At 36.3% G+C, this 18,633-nt stretch overlaps 1 protein-coding gene across 1 annotated transcript; it reads right to left on the bottom strand.

Annotated features, from left to right (window-relative positions):
- Positions 1 to 9,657: 9,657 nt before the first annotated feature.
- Positions 9,658 to 18,381, bottom strand: LOC108723529 (uncharacterized). Its single transcript, XM_018449353.1, has 2 exons — positions 18,247 to 18,381; positions 9,658 to 18,114 (listed from the first exon to the last, which is right to left on the bottom strand). The coding sequence occupies exons 1-2, from the start codon at positions 18,379 to 18,381 to the stop codon at positions 9,658 to 9,660; spliced, it is 8,592 nt and encodes a 2,863-aa protein (XP_018304855.1).
- Positions 18,382 to 18,633: the final 252 nt, after the last annotated feature.

Raw genomic sequence — 18,633 nt, 5'->3', positions numbered from 1 at the left:
ACAAGAGCCGTGTTTGACAGATGCAATGCTTGTATTGCTGCAAGAGGTGCACATTTCGAACAAAATCTTCATTAAAAAGTTTATAAATAAAATAATTAAAATAATAAATTAAATATATTTTTTTCTTTTTTCGTGATTTCCTGCGAAACAAAGCAAAAAGGAGCATATGTCTATAGGACTTTTTTTCTTAGTTTTTTACTCCTCTACACGCTCCCGAAGTTTTGCCATTTAATTTGGAAACACCCTGTATTGTTTCGAATATAGTCTAGCAAAGGCACAAAGATTCCCCAATAGCACAAAACTTTCAGTAACATTGTTTTGTGCTATTGGAGTATCAAACTATCAAAGAATCAAACTATCTAAGAATCTTTTGTACTTTGTAAAATATTTTTATATTTTCATTATACTATATCTGTTTTTAAACATCAAAAGACGCATTTTTCATAAATAAATGGGTTTTAGCATCATTGTATATTAAGATCCAACGCGCATGTAGGCATTAGTAAAACATTTTTTTCCTTTTGTTACAAAATATATCTGTGGCGATAAACAGAAAACAGATAAAAATTGTAAAACGCTTCTATGGCGCCATATGATACTATTATCTTGATGTAAAATCATGAAATCCTCAAGAACGGTCAATGCGATTACTGTCGCATCGCTGAAAAATCCGAAAAATGCTCCTAAACTGGAACGGTATACATTGTCTCAGGTACTGTCGACTGAGAGTAGGCGACTATATTTTTCCGCACCCGAAACCAAAAAATTCTTCTAAGCCTACCTCCATCGACCACTCTGGATTGTAAAGCTGGGGGCTTCCAGGTGGGACTACCCGCTGCGATGGAGCCCTTAATCCATGTGAACAAAAAGAGTTGCACTAGTATAATGAGAGACTCGTAATGCGAGACTATTGTTACGAGACAATGTCCAGCCGCGTTAAGCTCTGTAAACAGTAATGTCTTTGACAATCCACTTGAATTTTTCAGTTTCCCGATGCAGCGTAAATTACACTATACGTATCGAATAATTGGCTCGAAGTACGATTTTTAATTCTTCAACGGAGTCTCTCCGCGATTTTTGCGATTTTTACGAACTCACTACATTTGCTATATCGCGTGTACACATGCGATGCGTTACTTAATGTAATTATTATTCAATATATGCACCAGCAGAATTATATTGGCTTCTTGAAGAAACCAGTAATTTACATATTTGGAATTCATAAGCGTTTCTCATGGAAAAAGGCAGATCGTCGCTTAATTAATGTAATTATGTTGACTTATTATATCATATAATTATATTGACTTCAGTTTACCTTGTAATATTTTAATCATCTTTAATAATTGATAGCTATGAAGATTCTCGCAAAATGAAGACACGTTTGCGAAGCGAATCGCGTTGTTAGATCAAAGGAGCAATGATAATTCAATCTCTTGAGTTAAATAACATTTTGTTATTTTTAACGTCCATGTACATCAAAATATAAATCAGTTTCTATAGTTAATTTCAAAGTAAGCAATGTCCATATTAACATATGCACTTAGTAAATAATTGTTTTACTTAAATTAACGACATATTAAGTAGAAGCAGATCTAGAACAGAAATGATTAAAAATAACTCTATTTGAGTATAATTTGGTATTATGAATTTAAGTGTACTCATCCACAATTTTTAGCAGAAGCTTCCCCTACGACTTTTCACTCGATATTAAAAAAAAACAAAAATCGGCACGTCGTTACTAAATCTGCATTCGATCGAACGCCATGTCGATAAGTAGAGTCGAGACATCCGCCGTTAAATGCTGGTCTCAGGTGTCTCGCACCTGAGGCACCTGCACGACGAATATCACTGCGATCGTCGATGTATGTCTACATTCGATATTATCACCTGCAGCAACTGACATTGGAAGCTATTTAATATAGCAACGACACCAATATGCAGATTCCATGAATTTCAAACATTTACGCAAATGAATATGCACTGCAAACAACATCAGTTTCAGCACATTTTATTCACTTCATTATCACGAAAGCGGTAACATGCGTTAAAGTGCGTTTATTTCGATCTACAGTTACAAAACTAAGTGTTTGGACAGTGCGCCATTTTATCAATGATTTTTTCAAATTGTTAAAAATTGTGGCTCGACGCATGCATTACGACATTGATACTTTTACAGTTTTCTAAATATAATGTTTAAATATAAATATAAATTGTCAGCGCCGTAATGCATGCTTAAAACTACAATTTTTTACACCCGAACAGCAATTTAAGGAAATTATCGATATAATGATGCACTTCCCAGACATGTAATTTCGTGATTATAATATTTAGAATTCTAATTAGGTATTTTAATTGTAACAGTGACTTGGAAATTTTAGGACATTTTTTTATCGATGAAATAACTTGGATTCGTGTTATAAAACGATTGAGAAAAAAACTTAATTCCCATTCGTCCCGGCGTGCGCACAGTCACGCTTTCTGGACGAGGAGAAAAATATGCGCACATCGTTGAGACGTCAATAAACGTGCGAGTTGCGCGAGACGTGATAAGATGGAAGAAAACGAGAAGAGACGGAGTGCATCGAGGGTGCATCTACGGTACGAATCTGCTGGTTTACGGACCGTGCGCGTCTATATAATTATTCTCGATGCAGGATACACATATCTTTATAAGGAAGGGTTCACGTATATACCGCTGGTATCCGCTACGGTATCTTTATGGCTTATTGCAACGCTTTAGGCAATTTCGTGATCAACGTGAGGAACAGGGAGGAGAGGAAAACCATGATCGCTCGTCTGCTCAAAGCGTTTCGCTATTCTATCAGATTTTGTTCGAGGTACATAATTGTTTAACATTATTGCATATGAAGAAAATATGAGATTAAAGATTTAAAGTTTTAAAGGCGTTAAACTAAGCAATTTTAGCTGCGGATGGGAGAAACGTATCATTACAAAACGTTAATAACATGTTAAATTAACGAGCGAAGTGTTAAAGATTTAAGACAAGTCGGTTAATAGTTGGAGATCCGTAGAAATATAATGATAGTAATAACAAAGTAAGGAATCAATCGCAAACAAAGTTAACATTTCATCTTAATCCGAGAGAAATCGAGTTTGTAGGAAACACATATTAAGAAGTAAAAACCTGTGAAACGAAAATTACGCATAATTAAGGAAAGACTACATCTAGATTACTCTCTTTGTCTTCCCGTTATCCTTTCGATACAATGTATCTTCGACGAAGAATCGAGAATCATTCGCGGAACGCGACACGCAGACTCCCGCATACGTGGACGGTCTATGTATGTCTCTGGTTCACCTTACGGAGATGAAGGGGGACAAGAACTCAGATGGAGAGATAAACAGATTGAGCGCGGGAAGCAGCAAGAGGGAGAGGGGAGAGAGAGAGAGAGAGAGAGGAGAGAGCGCGTACTGGTTCGAGGGACCAACAATGCCCTCATTCAGGCTTCGTATACACGGGCGCATTATTGAATTCAGTCGCCTTTAAACAGACAGAGAGATACGCGGGGGAGGAGGGAAGGAGGTACGGAGCATGCAGGAGGAAGAGGGAAAGAGAGACCGAGAGAGAGAAAGGGTTACGCGGACGGGTGAGATGCGAGAGGAACGGGCTGAATGCTATCTATATTATCCGAGCATAGTCGCTCACGCTGTTTGGCGTAGATCGAGATTATCTTCCACAGTATCTGAAGCCGCAGCCGCGCGCCGCCGAAAAGCAAAGTGCTTGCTCCGGGCGAAAGGAAGAAAGGGTAAGCGGAGAGGGTACACGAGGGGTGTGTGCGAGATCGCCGCGAGATACGTTTGTGCTGGTACACGTCTAGCCTCCAAATCTAATGTGACGTCTGTGTCACGTACCTCCTTCCATACTGCTTCATAGTCGCGCGCATAAACGGAATGTGTCTCTCTCATCCTCTCTGTCTTGCTCGTCACAAAGAACGCGCCCCTATATGCACGCATCGCTGGCGATATCTATATTTCTGTCTTTCGACAAACGATACTGAAATTCGCATACATGTTACCTTGAAATTAAGAGTTTCGAAATTTAAATTGTTTTTCGAAATGAACAAAATGATTCATTTCATTATTTCGTCGCAAATATTAACATAATATTTTAACTTCAAATAATATGTCTCAGAAGTTTGTAGTTCCTCTTTTACTTTAATTCTATAAGTTTGTCGGGAGACAATTGATAATTTGCGAATACACTTAAGGTGGCTCTTTAGTAAACCGAGTTACCATATAAATGTCTAATTTTTTAATATAATATATGAAGTACAAAGTTACTACATATTCAGCTGATAACTATAAATATTGTGAAAACTAAATGGAGCTATATGTATATTGATAATAAAATAATTATATAATATACAATATGAATAATATTTGTCAAATTATTTACCTCTTAATTTAAAACATGCAATTGAGTAATTTGTACAGTTAAGATATGAATAGTTTAATACTTTCTCATAAAAAAATGTATTGTAATATTTTTAAAAATGAATTAGTTTAAAATTCATTTATAAGTGCAATTTTTATAATACATATTTTCTTTGCTGATTATTAAATTTTAATAAATAATGCAATCATGGTGTAAAACTGCCGAAGCACCGTCTTATCATTTTAACGTCATGGTGGACGAATACAGGTGAAACAAATGCGCATAACAGCAATTCAGAGCAATTCAGCAAATCAAATTATTTATCCTAAATTCAATTCTATCCAATCTAATTTTGTCCTATTGCTTTCGCATTCTTTAGGACAAATTCTGATTGGCTATAACTAAATCGGTTACTGCGCATCGCTCAAGTTGTTCTACCTGTCTTCTTCCTCTATTCTATATTAACGTTCCATTTGCAGAACGTTTGCAGGACACTGAACGATCTCGGTTCCGAATATAAATGGAGACTTCTTTATGGAGGGTACGAAACTTTCCACATCTAGAACTGTGGGTGTTGAATTCCACACCCAGAATTCGGGGTATTTAAAAAAATATGTTAATTTTTGACAATTTAAAAAAATTTTGAGTGATTTGACAAAAAACCGAGCACAATTCATTGACGAAATATTAGTTAAACAAATTGGCATACATTGGGGATATATTGGGTCAATGTTGTGCCGATAAATTGTGCTACTAGGATAAGATGTATTCGTATATGTATAAAAATATATTTCTCTCTCGCGCACACACAACAAAAGAGATAAAACATTTGTGTTATTTTGAAATCTCTCCCGTTCGGATGAAGTACTCCATATCCAGAAAAGTCAAAAGTCTCATCCCTGGCTCCGGATCAAGTAGCATCGTCATATTATCGGTAAGCGAAACTTGCATTAATTTAAAACACGTATTTCGTAATATTTGTCCGATTGAAAATATATCACGCGAATAATTGGTAAAGCGATGATATTATGAGTGTTGTGGGTGGATATATATAGCTTGAAATACGCAAGCTTGTTCTGAAAAATTCGAAAACTTTTTTATCGAAACATTATCAATAAATTCGGGAAATATTTCAAAATTCTGATTAAAATTAGAAGTTTGGTATTTTCTCTTTTCTCTACATGAAAAAGTACATGAATAATCAAAGAAAGGGATATATGATTATAAAAATATAAATATTGATGTACAATTTAAGTTTGTTTAATTGTCAAATCATACAACTTACGTGTTATTATTCGAATCGAATACTTTAAAACTTATATTAAAACACAGCTAATATTCGCATACAACAATTTGAAAAAGCAAAACTGTAAATGTATCAATTGTAAATATTAATATTAACTTAAACTTGGAATGCTTGTCTTAAAAATACAGATATTTTTTTAAAGATATTTACATTTACATTTTAGATATTTATGTTTATATTTTCATAATCCCTTCCTTCGACTTTCCAATTCTTCCAAACATCTGTTTTTGCAAACGTTTGTTTTTAACGTACATTTTAACTGTAATTAACTGTAATTAACGTGATGCAATTCTGTCATCTTTAGTATAAAAAATTCCAAGCTGGTCACAATAATGGCACAGTTACAAAAATTTCAAGAATCAGACGTAAAGGCTACGTGGCTATTAAAATATTATTCAATAAAAAATGACGGAGGTACATGCAAATTATGCAACCATCTTGTTTTATGTAAATGTGCCACATCATTTAAACTATTTAAAGAATCTGTAAAATTTCATCTATCTCGTACTCATGATATTAGCGACGAAGAGGATGGAATTCGTCACTAATATCATGAGTACGAGATAGATGAAATTTTACAGATTCTTTAAATAGTTTAAATGATGTGGCACATTTACATAAAACAAGACGGTTCCATAATTTGCATGTATGTCCATCATTATTGTGACCAGCTCGGAAATTTTTATAGGGGGATCCATACATATATTCATTGATATATGGGATCTACATAGTTTAACGCCGGATCCGAACGCGGCGTTAGTGAAGGTCTCGCAATTACCAGGTAGAGCCACTTTCGGCTCCTTAAACGCGAAAAATCGCGTATGTGGACATAGATGGGATTGAACCCGGATCTACAGATCGCGAGTCAATCGCACCGAGCAGCAAGCCACTCGACGCCTCTATATTATAGTATATTAAGAGGAGGTTCTAATTTGGAGGGTCAAAAAAATTGATTTTTTTTACATTTTTTGCATCTGTAAAGTGTGTAGAATATGTCTGTAAAAGGATTTTGCAATATTCAAAATGTTAAAGCAATTTATGACTTGTTAAACCGGATTTTGCACCGGTCGAAAATCAAGTCAGCTTAACGGTATTATGCGCAAAATAAGCAAGAATCGAAAGGAGAAGGTCTCAAATGTAGCAAAATTTATTCTTCGAACAGAGGAGAAATTGACTTATATGGGCCAGGAATCGCTGATTAAATGTAAATTGCAAAATATTATAGTTAACTAAAATCATTATCATAAAATAAAATTGTATTTTATCGTGTTTTTCTCGAATTCATGTTTTTCAAACTGGCGGGAAACGTTCAGCTTCAATCAATCATCCGATTGACATGAAGTTTTTTCCTACGAAAAATAAATAATTTTTATGGGGCCATGAACCTAAAAATGCCATAAATTTTCCAAAATAACTATTTCTTTGAATAGGTTGAAAGTGAAAAAGAGTTTGTGAAAATTGACACTTAATTTCAAATGGCTGCCATTCTGTAAATTTAAAAATTTTTCAAATAAAATGACGTTCATGGCCCCACAAATTTAATACATTTTAATAATTACATTAGTTTATTTGTCTCAGATAAACTGTCAATAGTCGAGATTTCCCGCCAATTGGTTACATACACGCTGTACGCTCTGATGCACTCGTAGGCTACAGCCGCAATTTTCTACATTTCTAAAAATAAAAATTTTTTTTGTATGTGGAAATATAAAAAACATAATGCAAAAAGCATTATTTTGATATCTTTTTCTTTTTCTTATGAAAAAAATTGATAAAAAATACATAAACTTTGAACCTCTAGACTAGAACCTCCCCTTAAGGTGGTTCTTTAATCGAGTTACCATAGAAATGTCTAACTTTTTAATATAATGAAGTTGAATTACCGAAACTGACGTGTGCAAAATTCTACAGTAGGTTAACAAAATAAATGAAATAAGAGAAAAAAAGTTGAAAATGTAACCTTTCACATATAACATTAGTGACAGATAAGTCGCAGACGTTTCTTTGACCAACTACACAAATCTTACCATAGACTTTTTTCAAAAACGAGATTATAATAATTTAAAAAATTACGATTTTAATGCTCACAAAAAAGTGATAGGTCAACTGTTATTTTGGAAACATATTTACGTGCGAAAACTTCCATATAAATTTAGCTTCGAAAAGTAAACATAATCTCACCTTGTTTTTGTTTGATGAAGATGCAACTCTTGATTTACTATCGTATGTTCCATACTATTTCATTAAGATATACGCGTAGTTTTAATATTTTATCCAAATTATATAGATATATTTTGGATGAACCCTGCAGAACTATTCTGTAACTTTTATAAGCAAATTTCGTTATCGTTATAACGTCATTGCGCAGCTTTTTTACCATAAAAAAGCTGTGCAACGACGTTATAACGATAACGAAACTTGCGTTAAGAGTTATAGAATAGGGCTGCTGATGAGGCACCCCAAATTTTCGGCACTTTACTAAAGAATCACCTTAAATATTTTTAACTTATAATTAGATCTTAAATTAATTTTCAAAAGCTAGACCATTGACCCCCAAATAGGTATGGGCGATACAAACAAAATCTCGATATTTTGCATCGCAATGTATCGTAAACAAAAATATTGATACACCAAAATATCGGTTGAATAATATGCGATATTGCTGATATCGATTTCTATTTTTAGACAATACATGAATGTATATTGATACGCGATGCACAAAAATTGATCTTTTTGCAAAAATAACAATTGGAGATCGTTTTGAGGTTATTTCATCTATCCCTTAAATAACTATTCTTATCAGAATTTTTACAAAATTATTCTTATTGCAACTATATATTATATATATATTATATATATAGATATTATATATAGTACTAATTGAAATATATACATATACGTACATACTATATGTATATATTATATATGTATATACTTAAAATACACTTTTATATTACATATATATATATATATTTACACATTTTATTTTTATTTTTATTTTATTTACTTATATGATTCTAATCTTATACATTCTTATAATAATGAATACCTATGATAAATAATTTCGTCTTCACGGTCACACGCTATAAGCATAAATTCATCTTTGTTGTCTATTAGATATTAAATAAGGACAAATGATGCTTACAAGTAAGCATAAAACGGAACGCACCCCGTATGTTCGATATTCTTGGTTAAATAGACATCAATATCGAAAGACCTAATATCGAAAGGTAAAATATCAGGAAAAAAGACGAAAAATATTGATATTTAAAATATCGACGCTGTATCGCCCATTCCTACTCCTAAGGTTGTTGATATTTAATTACAAAACAAGAGTATCTAATTAGACGAGGGAATTCAATGTATGTAAATTATATAATTAATTTAATATATATATTATATTTATAATTTATAAATTAATTGGAATCTATCATTTCGGTTTAAAAACATATTTATTATAATTTAATATAATATTATATTATAATATGTAATATAACATAATACATTGCATCACAACACACATATTTAGAATTGATAACATAAATGACATTATTTACATTACAAATATATGTGGATAATTATATATTAAAAAAACTGTGAAAAAAATATTAATGCCAGATTGAAACAAAATGTAGAATTATTCATAGAATCAAAGCACAAAGCTAATCAGCATTTTTATTTAATGTTAACAAATAAAAGCATATCAATTATTACTCCAAATTAAAAATTTTTTTTCTATCTAGCATATTTTATTTACTTTCAAATATAATCATTAGAGCTAAATTCTTGTTTTTATTTTTAATAAACAATTATCACACTTTTTTATTACGCATTTATTAACAATTCACATTTTAATAATTTATATATTAATGTATATTTATATAATAATGTATATATCACAAGTAATTGATAAGCATATGCACCTCACAAAATTTAGTTTATCTCGATTCATGTTTCATGTTCTTCTTTTCTTTTTAGATAAATTTTTTTCGTTCAGCAATTTGTGTAAATTCCTGGCAATTGTCGCATTTCCGTCGTAATTGATATTCGATTTGTAATGCATTTGTTGGGAATGATGTGATTTTTTCGATATAAGTTTTTCAGACAGTAATTTCTGTGAGGATACTGAAGAAGATTCTACCTGTTCCACAAATATAAACGAATTGTTATCGTCTTCGTTGTTAAGATAGTCAGAACTGTTCGATTTTGTTTGCCGACTCAGGTCATTTTTCGATTTAATACGTCTTATCTTTTTGTGTATTTTGTATTTGATACGAGCTTTATTAGCAGGAATATCGATATCGCTGAGCAACGATTTTTTTGTTGCTCGATCGTTTTTCTTTTTTGTTTTTACACGATTTGATAATTTTATCGAGTTACTCGTGTTTTGTATTTGCGATTGCTCGAAATTTAACTTTCGTTGAACATCATAAAAATGTTCAGGAGCGTTGATAACAATGCGAGTTTCATTATTGTAAACGTTAGATTGTCCATCAGTATATTCTTCTTCAAATGACGATATGGTTTCCAGCATGTTATCAACAGCAGCATTCAGCGAGTCTTTGCTTACGTAAAAAGTATGTGACACTTTTGAACCTAAATGATCATCCGGTTTGAGAGATTGAGATTTGTTATCCGGAAATTCTTCAAATATTCTCGTATGTGGCTTTTTCTCGTAAACGACGTCGGTGTTTAGATCGACGCTTTCTTCTCCTGGACCGTCCAACCTCACCGCCGGTATCAATGACGTTATTTGCTGCTTCACATCATCAGGTACTTCAGGAACGTTAACAAGATGCTCAAACAATGCTTTCAAGTACAAGCCTCTCGTCGCATAAGCCATGTGATCGAAACCTATAGCGTGCACCAGATTATCGTACTTACGCTCGAAAAAAATCGCTACCTTCACCGCGTCAGTCTCATTTATCTTCGTATAATCAATAGCCCGCATCACGCCATACAAGTCCACGTCCACGTTGGAATCGTGCGCATACGTCTTCAATTCGATCGGCTGTGCACTGGGACCAGTGGTGATTATTTTATCTCTGAAGTACTCGAGAGCTTCCTGTTGCACGGGATCCTGCTGTACACTTTCCAGTTCCTGGCCCAAGTCTATAATAGCCTGCAAGAGTCGACCCTTTGTCACGTACTCGAATGGATCTCTTGGTAACTTCAGTCTACGCAACAAATTAGGAATGGAGAAAAATTTAATGATGCCACGAATAATTCTTTCGTCTCTCGTCTTCGGTAGCGCGAAAAAGAGCGATTGCATATTGATATCGTCCATTGTTCTCGATGTTGTAGGCTTGATCTTAATCTCATTGTGTAGAGTACGATTTAGGTAGTCTGATTCTACGCGATATTCGGGTGAAAAATCGGCTGATCGATTGATCGTGTTAGTTAACATCAGGTCATTGATTGCAAGTAACCTGTCTTTATAAGTAGGATAATTTGTAACATAATTATCTCCAAAGAGACGCTGGAATCCCCATAACACGAAATATTTTCGAATGACATCCACCTTGCTCGAGTGATATCTATAATCGCGCATCTGTTTTAGCGCATACTCTACTTCTTCGACGTGAGTATCATTTACAAGATGCTGTTTAAAACTCGCGATGCTCTCTCGTATCGCGTCGTCGATATTTTCTTTTTCTACCTGTTTCAGCATCTTCAGGAGCAACTGTTTCGGTGTGTCTTCTGATAGCAATACCTTGTCCATCGACGTTTGCACATCTTGACATTGCATGAGAAGTCTGAGGTCATCATATTTGTGATCACTTGGAATTTCACTAATGGCTCCATTGATCTCGTAAGGTGACAGTACTTCATTGTACGGTTCAGTAGATAATCCGTTATTCAGCCATGTTCTAAACAGAATCATAAGATAGTCATGTAAAAACACCTCCATGTCGTTAATCAACGATTTGCTTTTGATTAACTCCAGTCTACTAATAAATTCTCTCATTATCACGCGCAGTGTAGAAAATATAGATCCATAAGGAAAAGCGTGATAAACGTCTTCGACGGGCGCGGCTACGTCTTCCGCATGACCCAGGGTGTACAGTCTTAGTGGCACTAACTGCTGAAATTGTGGTGTGCTACTTAATCCTCGAGATAGATAAAGAAAGATTTGTTCCTTTTCGAACTTATGTATATTATCGCTACAAGCTTTAAACGCAGTTTTCAGAGGTCCGTCTATCTTCACATCGCGCAGAAATAGTTCCGAGAAGAACATAAGAATCGACCATTCGCTATAACTCGTAATTGATGATGACTGGTAGTCAAATTGAAAGCGGAAATTCGGTGGCAATATCTGGGTCAGAATTTCGGATTTTAACACGAAATTCCGATAGTCTGAACATGGTGCAATGGCCACGACCACCGAGTTATGTAGTGTCGTTATGCGTTCCTGTGGTATATATACTTGTTCTGGTAAGGACTTCGCGTTCTTCTCCAGAGAATCGAGGCCGGAAAACATCTTGTCGTTTTGCAATTCCTTGACATTTCGTAGTGCGGTCAACAGATCGAAAATACGTAGCTTAAAAGTGCGTGACGTTTGATACAGGTCGAGATCCCAAGGAAGAAGCGACGTGATGTCCGTCTTTGACAAAACTCGCAGCAAGGATTTTATCGAGGTGAAATGGGTACACGGTATCGCTCGTATCAAAACTTCTACATGATTCCGGGTAACATCAACGTCGGGCAATTTCTCTATCAAGGTTTCGGCGTTAGTCAATGCCTGCTTTATATTAATGTCTGTGGGATTGGCTACCTTACAGTAGTGCAGGATCTTCACGATCTTCATTTTCCGCGACTCTATGCTGCTGAGATTGAAATAAATCGGCAAATAAGGCATCAAAGTTGCTAGCTTGCAATTCTTTACAAGCAACTCTACGTAGAAGGTATTCAATGGCAATGGCGACAATAGCCTCTCGATTTCTGTGTCGTTCACCATAGGCATATCCGGCATTTTGCTGATAATTCTTTTAGCGAAATTGATTGAACTTAGCGAAGATTGAAACGCGTTGCTTTTCGATAATTCGTCCAAAACCGCTAACACCCGCAGTTTCTTCGTTTTGTATTCCGTAAGCTGGAAATTCAAAGGTAAAGCCAAGATAATTTTCCTAGTCGTCATCTGAGACTCGAGTCGCCCAATTTGCTTGTACTCCTTGAACGGAATCTCTCTTATGATGGATCTTATATCGTTGCTGTCAATTGACGATTCATGCGGTACTATTTCGGAACTAAATTTCGTCAATTCGCTTATGAGTGTGTCGAAGGCTGTTTTCAGTTTATCGTTCTCCGCAGAACCAAGAGTGATTCTCAGGAATAATAAAACACCATATAACGCCACTCTGGGAGTAGACGCTTGCTTTATATTAAAATTTCCAGGTAATAACTTGATCAACGTGGAAGGCTTTAAGTATCTTTTAACGAGCTCAATGTAAGGTATTCCCTTGGTGGGAAGTATGTTTAGAAGTGGCATAAGATCGTCCTCTGTGATGTCTGGAACGTTCGGGTAAGTCTCCACTTCTTGGAGAAGTCCCTCCAATTCCGAATGAACGTTCGTATTTGACTTTAAGAGCCGCCGTAGCAAATGTAGCATTTTCGTCTTATATGTCGGCTGATTGTTGAAGGTAAACGATTTCGGCAGTAAACTCATTAATTTTTCAGGCTTCATAAATTCACGTATTTTCGGTAGAGACATATTTAACAGGTTGACAAATTCGAGATCCTCGCTGGACAGCTGCTTGGAAACTAGAGCTCGGCGAAACGATCGCATCACCAGAGAAGTGTGTTCGCGCAAAGACTGTCTCACGAACTTCATAGTCTTGTAAAGATTTACCTTTCGTTTCAAGCTGGGTAATTGCAGCAGATTATCTAACACAGCGGCGAGGGCATCGATCGACGATTTGTAACTAGTGTACTTGAAATCCGGCGATAGATACTTGATCATATTATCGTGATTCAGGAATATTTTGAGAGGCGCTAAATCGTAATCGAGTTTAAGATTCGCCAAAGTACGTTGCATGCTCTTGACATCTTGCTCAGTAATGAAGTTATAACGTTTCTCAAGATAGTGCCGTAACTTATTCGCTGATTTGTAAATATTTTCGTTCTCAATTTCATCATCCGTCATCAACATCAGCAAATGATGTAATTTCTTGGCCGGAGTAGAAAATATATTCCAATCCGTATCTTTATACTTGATGTATTTGAAAATTTCTCCGATCTCCAAGAATATCTTGATGGGTGTAAAATCTTTCTTGTGTGGTATCAAAATTAGCATCTTTTGCCAATCTTCCTTAGCCAAATCTCTCTTCGAAGGCTTAGTGGAACCTATCGTTAGTTCGAGAGCACGCTTAAACGATTGCAGATGTTTTTGCGTGTCATAGTCGACGAACGTTGGTCCTTCACGCAATAAATATTCAACGATATTTTTAAGTATCTCGATATTGTCGTTGGATGTATCGAAGAATTCCTCTGTATTCAAATAGTTCAGTATTTCGGGATTTAAGATGGAATTGAGATAATCCACATTGATTTGCTCAACGTGTTTAAGTTCTAATAGCAACGGTCTGAGCTGAAAACCGGTGACAATTGGATAGCTCAAATGTTCGACATTTGACAGCAGCTTGTTTAATTCATTCGTTGCAGCATAATCACTGCTGACTTCCGGCAAATCCCTCCTCTTGGACAATAAAGTAATTAGTGGTGTTTTTGATTGGACGATCTCATTATCGTCCGTTAAACGAGACAGCGTATTGGCGTTAAACAAATGATTGATATGTTTGAATTGTTGTCTGATACTATGCGGAATGCTGTTCACTATGTCTTCGAGGTCCGAAATCAGCGTACTCGCGGCTTCTCTTTCTTTAGGTTGAATATTTTTTAGCGTTGAGAGCGCATCGAATAATTGCGTACTGTTGTCCACCTGTTGTTGCTTTTGGAGAATATGCAGTAAAGTGTGATACCGCTTTTTAGGATCAGCAACTGCGAGGACGGTGGATCCAAACTTCTCATTGATATCTTTTCTATGCAAGTATAATCTGATGGAAGCGAGCTCACTGGTATAAGTAATTCCCATATCATTAAGTACTGTTAATAGATCCATGTTCATCCCAAAGTCGGACACGTCTTGTCTAACGGCGCTCAACAGTTTGAAAACTTTGTCGTTCTTTTTGATCACAGGATGCAGTAGCAAACGATGTAATAATCTCAGTAGCGATATTTTAGCCGATTTGCCGGTAGGAACGGTAACTTTGATTTTATTTAATCCGGTAGGAGTTAGAAATTTTCTAACAGGATCGTAAACGGCAGCCTTCATGGTAGCAACAGCACTCCTCAGTGGTTCGATATTTGTCTTCCATCCTTTCAAGCTTGCCTCGACTTTGGAAATGGCTTTCATTAGAGGAAGGCTATTAGCGACATCGGCCCGTTGTTTCGCGAAGTGTAGAATCACTAGCAAGAGTTCTTCTTTTTCTAATGAATCGGAGTTTCTGATTTTTTCCAGTAGAATGCTATAAATCCAATCTGGTGTCAGCAGTTTTCTCAATGGTTCGGTGAAAGAACCCATAGGCATAACTGATAGAGCATTACCAATTCGTTCTTTACTGGCACGTGAAGTTTCGTCTAAATTTTTTTTATATGTAATTTCTTTAAGAATCATCGATGCGGCCTTCGTCCGATTATCCGTCTCATTTTTGTCGATGATCTGCTGGAAATAATCTTGCAACCAAGCTTGTCGTTCTTCGGGCGAAATTGTTAGGTTCTTCAATTTGCTTATTTCTGACAGAAGTGGCTGATAAATAATGTTACTTGGATCTTGCAACGATTGGATCAAGTAAGCGAAAATTGGTGTTTGACGATCATCTTCATTCGTACCATCCAAGGATCTCAACGCCGCTCTGACACGTCTCTGGAACAATTTTTCCGCACGTATTATACGAGACTCTGTTAAACTTTTCAGAAGCATAATCAAAGCGTCACGCGCGGTAGCTGCTTCTAAAGCTGCAAGATTCAATTTTGGCACGAGCTTCATCAAATTCGCTTTTCTCAGCAATAGGCTCACGGGTTTCACGTATGTGTTGCTCGGCAGATACTCCAACATTGCTTCCAACGTCTGTTTTTTCAGGATCTCGGTGTTGATCAGAATTTCTTCCTCCAAGATATTTTCCGCCTGTTTCACAAGGTCGGCAAGATTCGCGTCCGATGAGATTTGATAAATGGGATAAGTCAAAGCTCTGGCGAGAACGTTTTTTGGCGTTCCGCTGATGGAGATGTTCCAGTCACCGACATTCGTATATGCGTACGAGTTAAGAATTTCATCCTGCAGTATTTTGTTACGAGACAACAGTTGTTGAACCAGATACACAAAATCTGAGCGATCGAAAGTTTTAATCGGCAATGGTGGTCCATTGATATTATCGATAGCAAATCTCAGCGCTTCGGAAAGCTTCGGCTCTGTATTTTTCAAGCCTACGGTTTGTAATATAAGCAAAAGTCTTCCTATCGGCGTGTGCACATCAGCCAGACTGAAAGTCGATGATAAATATGTAAATAATTTGTGTGTCTTGAAGAGTATCTTCAGCGGCAGATACCGTGGATCGCTATCGATATACGGCAGATATTTTAGTAACAATTGCAAATCTTCTGAGATATATAAATTGATCAGCAGTGGTTCTTCAAGATAATTGTGAGCGTTCTGGAGAGCCCCGGATAAAGATTTGTCGGATTTGACTGGAGGAAGTGTCAATGCTCTTTTCAGCATGGCTAGTAATAAGCTCCTCGGTGTTTCGTATTCAAACTTGTTGAATTCGAAGCCAAGAATACTGAGAATGTTCGGCTTGGACAGAAAATTCAGTATAGGAGCGAATTTTTCTCTTTTGAAGACATTCGGTATGAGCCTCAACAGAGAAAAGAAGTCGACTTCAACATCCATTGAATCATCCCTCTGAAAGATGATACCAGAATTGTAGAGCAGCCCTCGTCTACGAGTTAAACCATTGACTCGTCCCTTGTAAATGAAATTATCGATAACGTTCGCTTGCGTCTTGTTTAGCGGAATATTTTTTAAATGGATCAGCGAGGTCAAAATTAATTCCCACGGATCACCACTCACTCGTCTATCCCCGAAGGCGTAGGTCCATGGCAGATCTTCGGATAAGTGGGGACGTAACATTTTCATTGCGTCGCTAATGTTTTGCTGCAGACACGGCGTATCAAAGGAATCTAAATAGTCGTTGACCTCATAAAAGCTAATTGGCACTGTACGGTGGTAATTGGCATCGTTCGCTAATTTCTGCGAGACGAAAGGTATCAGCAAGGACAAAGGTTTCCTTAAATGTTGCAGATGTGGTTTTTTACGGAGACGAGACAGCACTTGTAAAAGAGCCTGATCACCTGTTTCATAGAAACCAATATCGAGATCTTGAAAATGCGAATCGTCAAGATGGTCAAAGAGATATTTAGCTACAGCGACGACGTTATCGGGGTAATAATCGTTCGTCACCATCAAGAGCTTCTTTAAGTTATCCTTGCTCTTAAGAGTAGGCGGATAAGGCTCTATATCGAAATTCTGAAGCAATAATGAGGTCGCCTCCCTAATTGCCTCGGACGACAGCTCGTCTGTCTCCAGTCTTTCAAGCACAGTTTTCAAAAAATTCGTCGTGTTCTCCAAATTTGGTCCCAAATATTGCAGTAGAACGTCCTTCGAGCTCGATTGCTCTTTCAATCGTTGCGCGATAAATCTAATGGTATTGTGGACTTCCGGATCCGTCAGATCAAATGTCGGATAATTTAATAATATCGCGGCCACTGTACGCAGATTAAGAATCTGATCGCCATGGCGAGCCGCTTGTAACACAAAGTCAATGTCTTTCGTCAAAGATGGAGGCACCATGCCGGCCCTTCGCTTATCACGTGAGGCCGACTCGATCACTTTCTGGTCTACGTTGAGTAACATATCGGTGAGTGGCACCTGTTCTAGGGCGGCGTGAACGTCGGAAAAAGTGTTTATGCAGAGCGACGCGTATTCGGAAATGAAGCGGTTGTCAATCCTCTCCAACATTTGTAAGATCTTGTATAGTTGTTGCCTCGGTGGCTTATTTTTCAGTGCCGGCAGGACTTGAAGTAACTCGTAGACTGCGACTCGACGATTTCGTACGGCGTCGTGAATCAGCTCGAAGGGTATTCTCACGTTGTCGTTGAGACAAAGCAGGAGTACACGGCCTAACGTCATCACCAGATTGTCACGCAAAACTGCAGCAGCCTCCAAACGCGATAAAACGTCTTGTGGCGTGAGAGCCGGATCTTTAGCACCGCTTTGTAAAGTCTGATTAGGTGCCATCGATTTTCGCGCGTTACGCTCCGAACAATGCCGATTATAATGCTTCTTTCCGTGCAAATTCTATCAAGTGGAAAGGCAGATGCAAAAAAAAAGCAAATGTTATTTTGTTCTCTTTTTTTACCTTTTCTTTTTGCTGTAATATAATATGAGGGTGTATGTAAATATGATATTCGACATATTATCTATGCTTACCGATATTTGTCGTTCAGCAACAGATTCTGTGAATTGATAGATCGATATTGACACTATTATAGTCAATATTACAGCCCAGTTTATTCGAAATGGGATTCGGAAATTTGCAGCGTTATATCGATGTTCGAATGCCATTGTTCTTCTTTTACCTGCTGTGATACAGCCTTTAGAATAATTGAAAGCTGCATATTTTCTATTAGCCATCTAGAGAAATATTTTAAGTCATATTTCAATTGTAGATCTTAAGTTATTTGATTATTTGTGAAAATTTGATCAGCAAGAAGTACACAAATTTCTTTTTTTATATGCATTGTACAAAATTTAAATATTTTTTAAAATTTTATATGCCACGCTGTTAGTTTCCTTATCACTGATTGTGCATAAAAA

The sequence above is a fragment of the Mycetomoellerius zeteki genome, unplaced genomic scaffold (assembly GCF_001594055.1).
Source record: "Mycetomoellerius zeteki isolate Tzet28-1 unplaced genomic scaffold, Tzet1.0 scaffold244, whole genome shotgun sequence".
Taxonomy (NCBI): Eukaryota; Metazoa; Arthropoda; class Insecta; order Hymenoptera; family Formicidae; genus Mycetomoellerius; species Mycetomoellerius zeteki.
The sequence above is the reverse complement of the archived record's forward strand: the minus strand, read 5'-3'. Positions and strand labels throughout refer to the sequence as shown.

Bases quoted from the DNA above. Each gene is read 5' to 3' on its own strand.
- LOC108723529 (XM_018449353.1), bottom strand. From the start codon at position 18,381: ATGGCATTCGAACATCGATATAACGCTGCAAATTTCCGAATCCCATTT. The intron at 18,115-18,246 runs GTAAGCATAGAT...TCCACTTGATAG, and splicing joins TTGCTGAACGACAAATATCG to AATTTGCACGGAAAGAAGCA.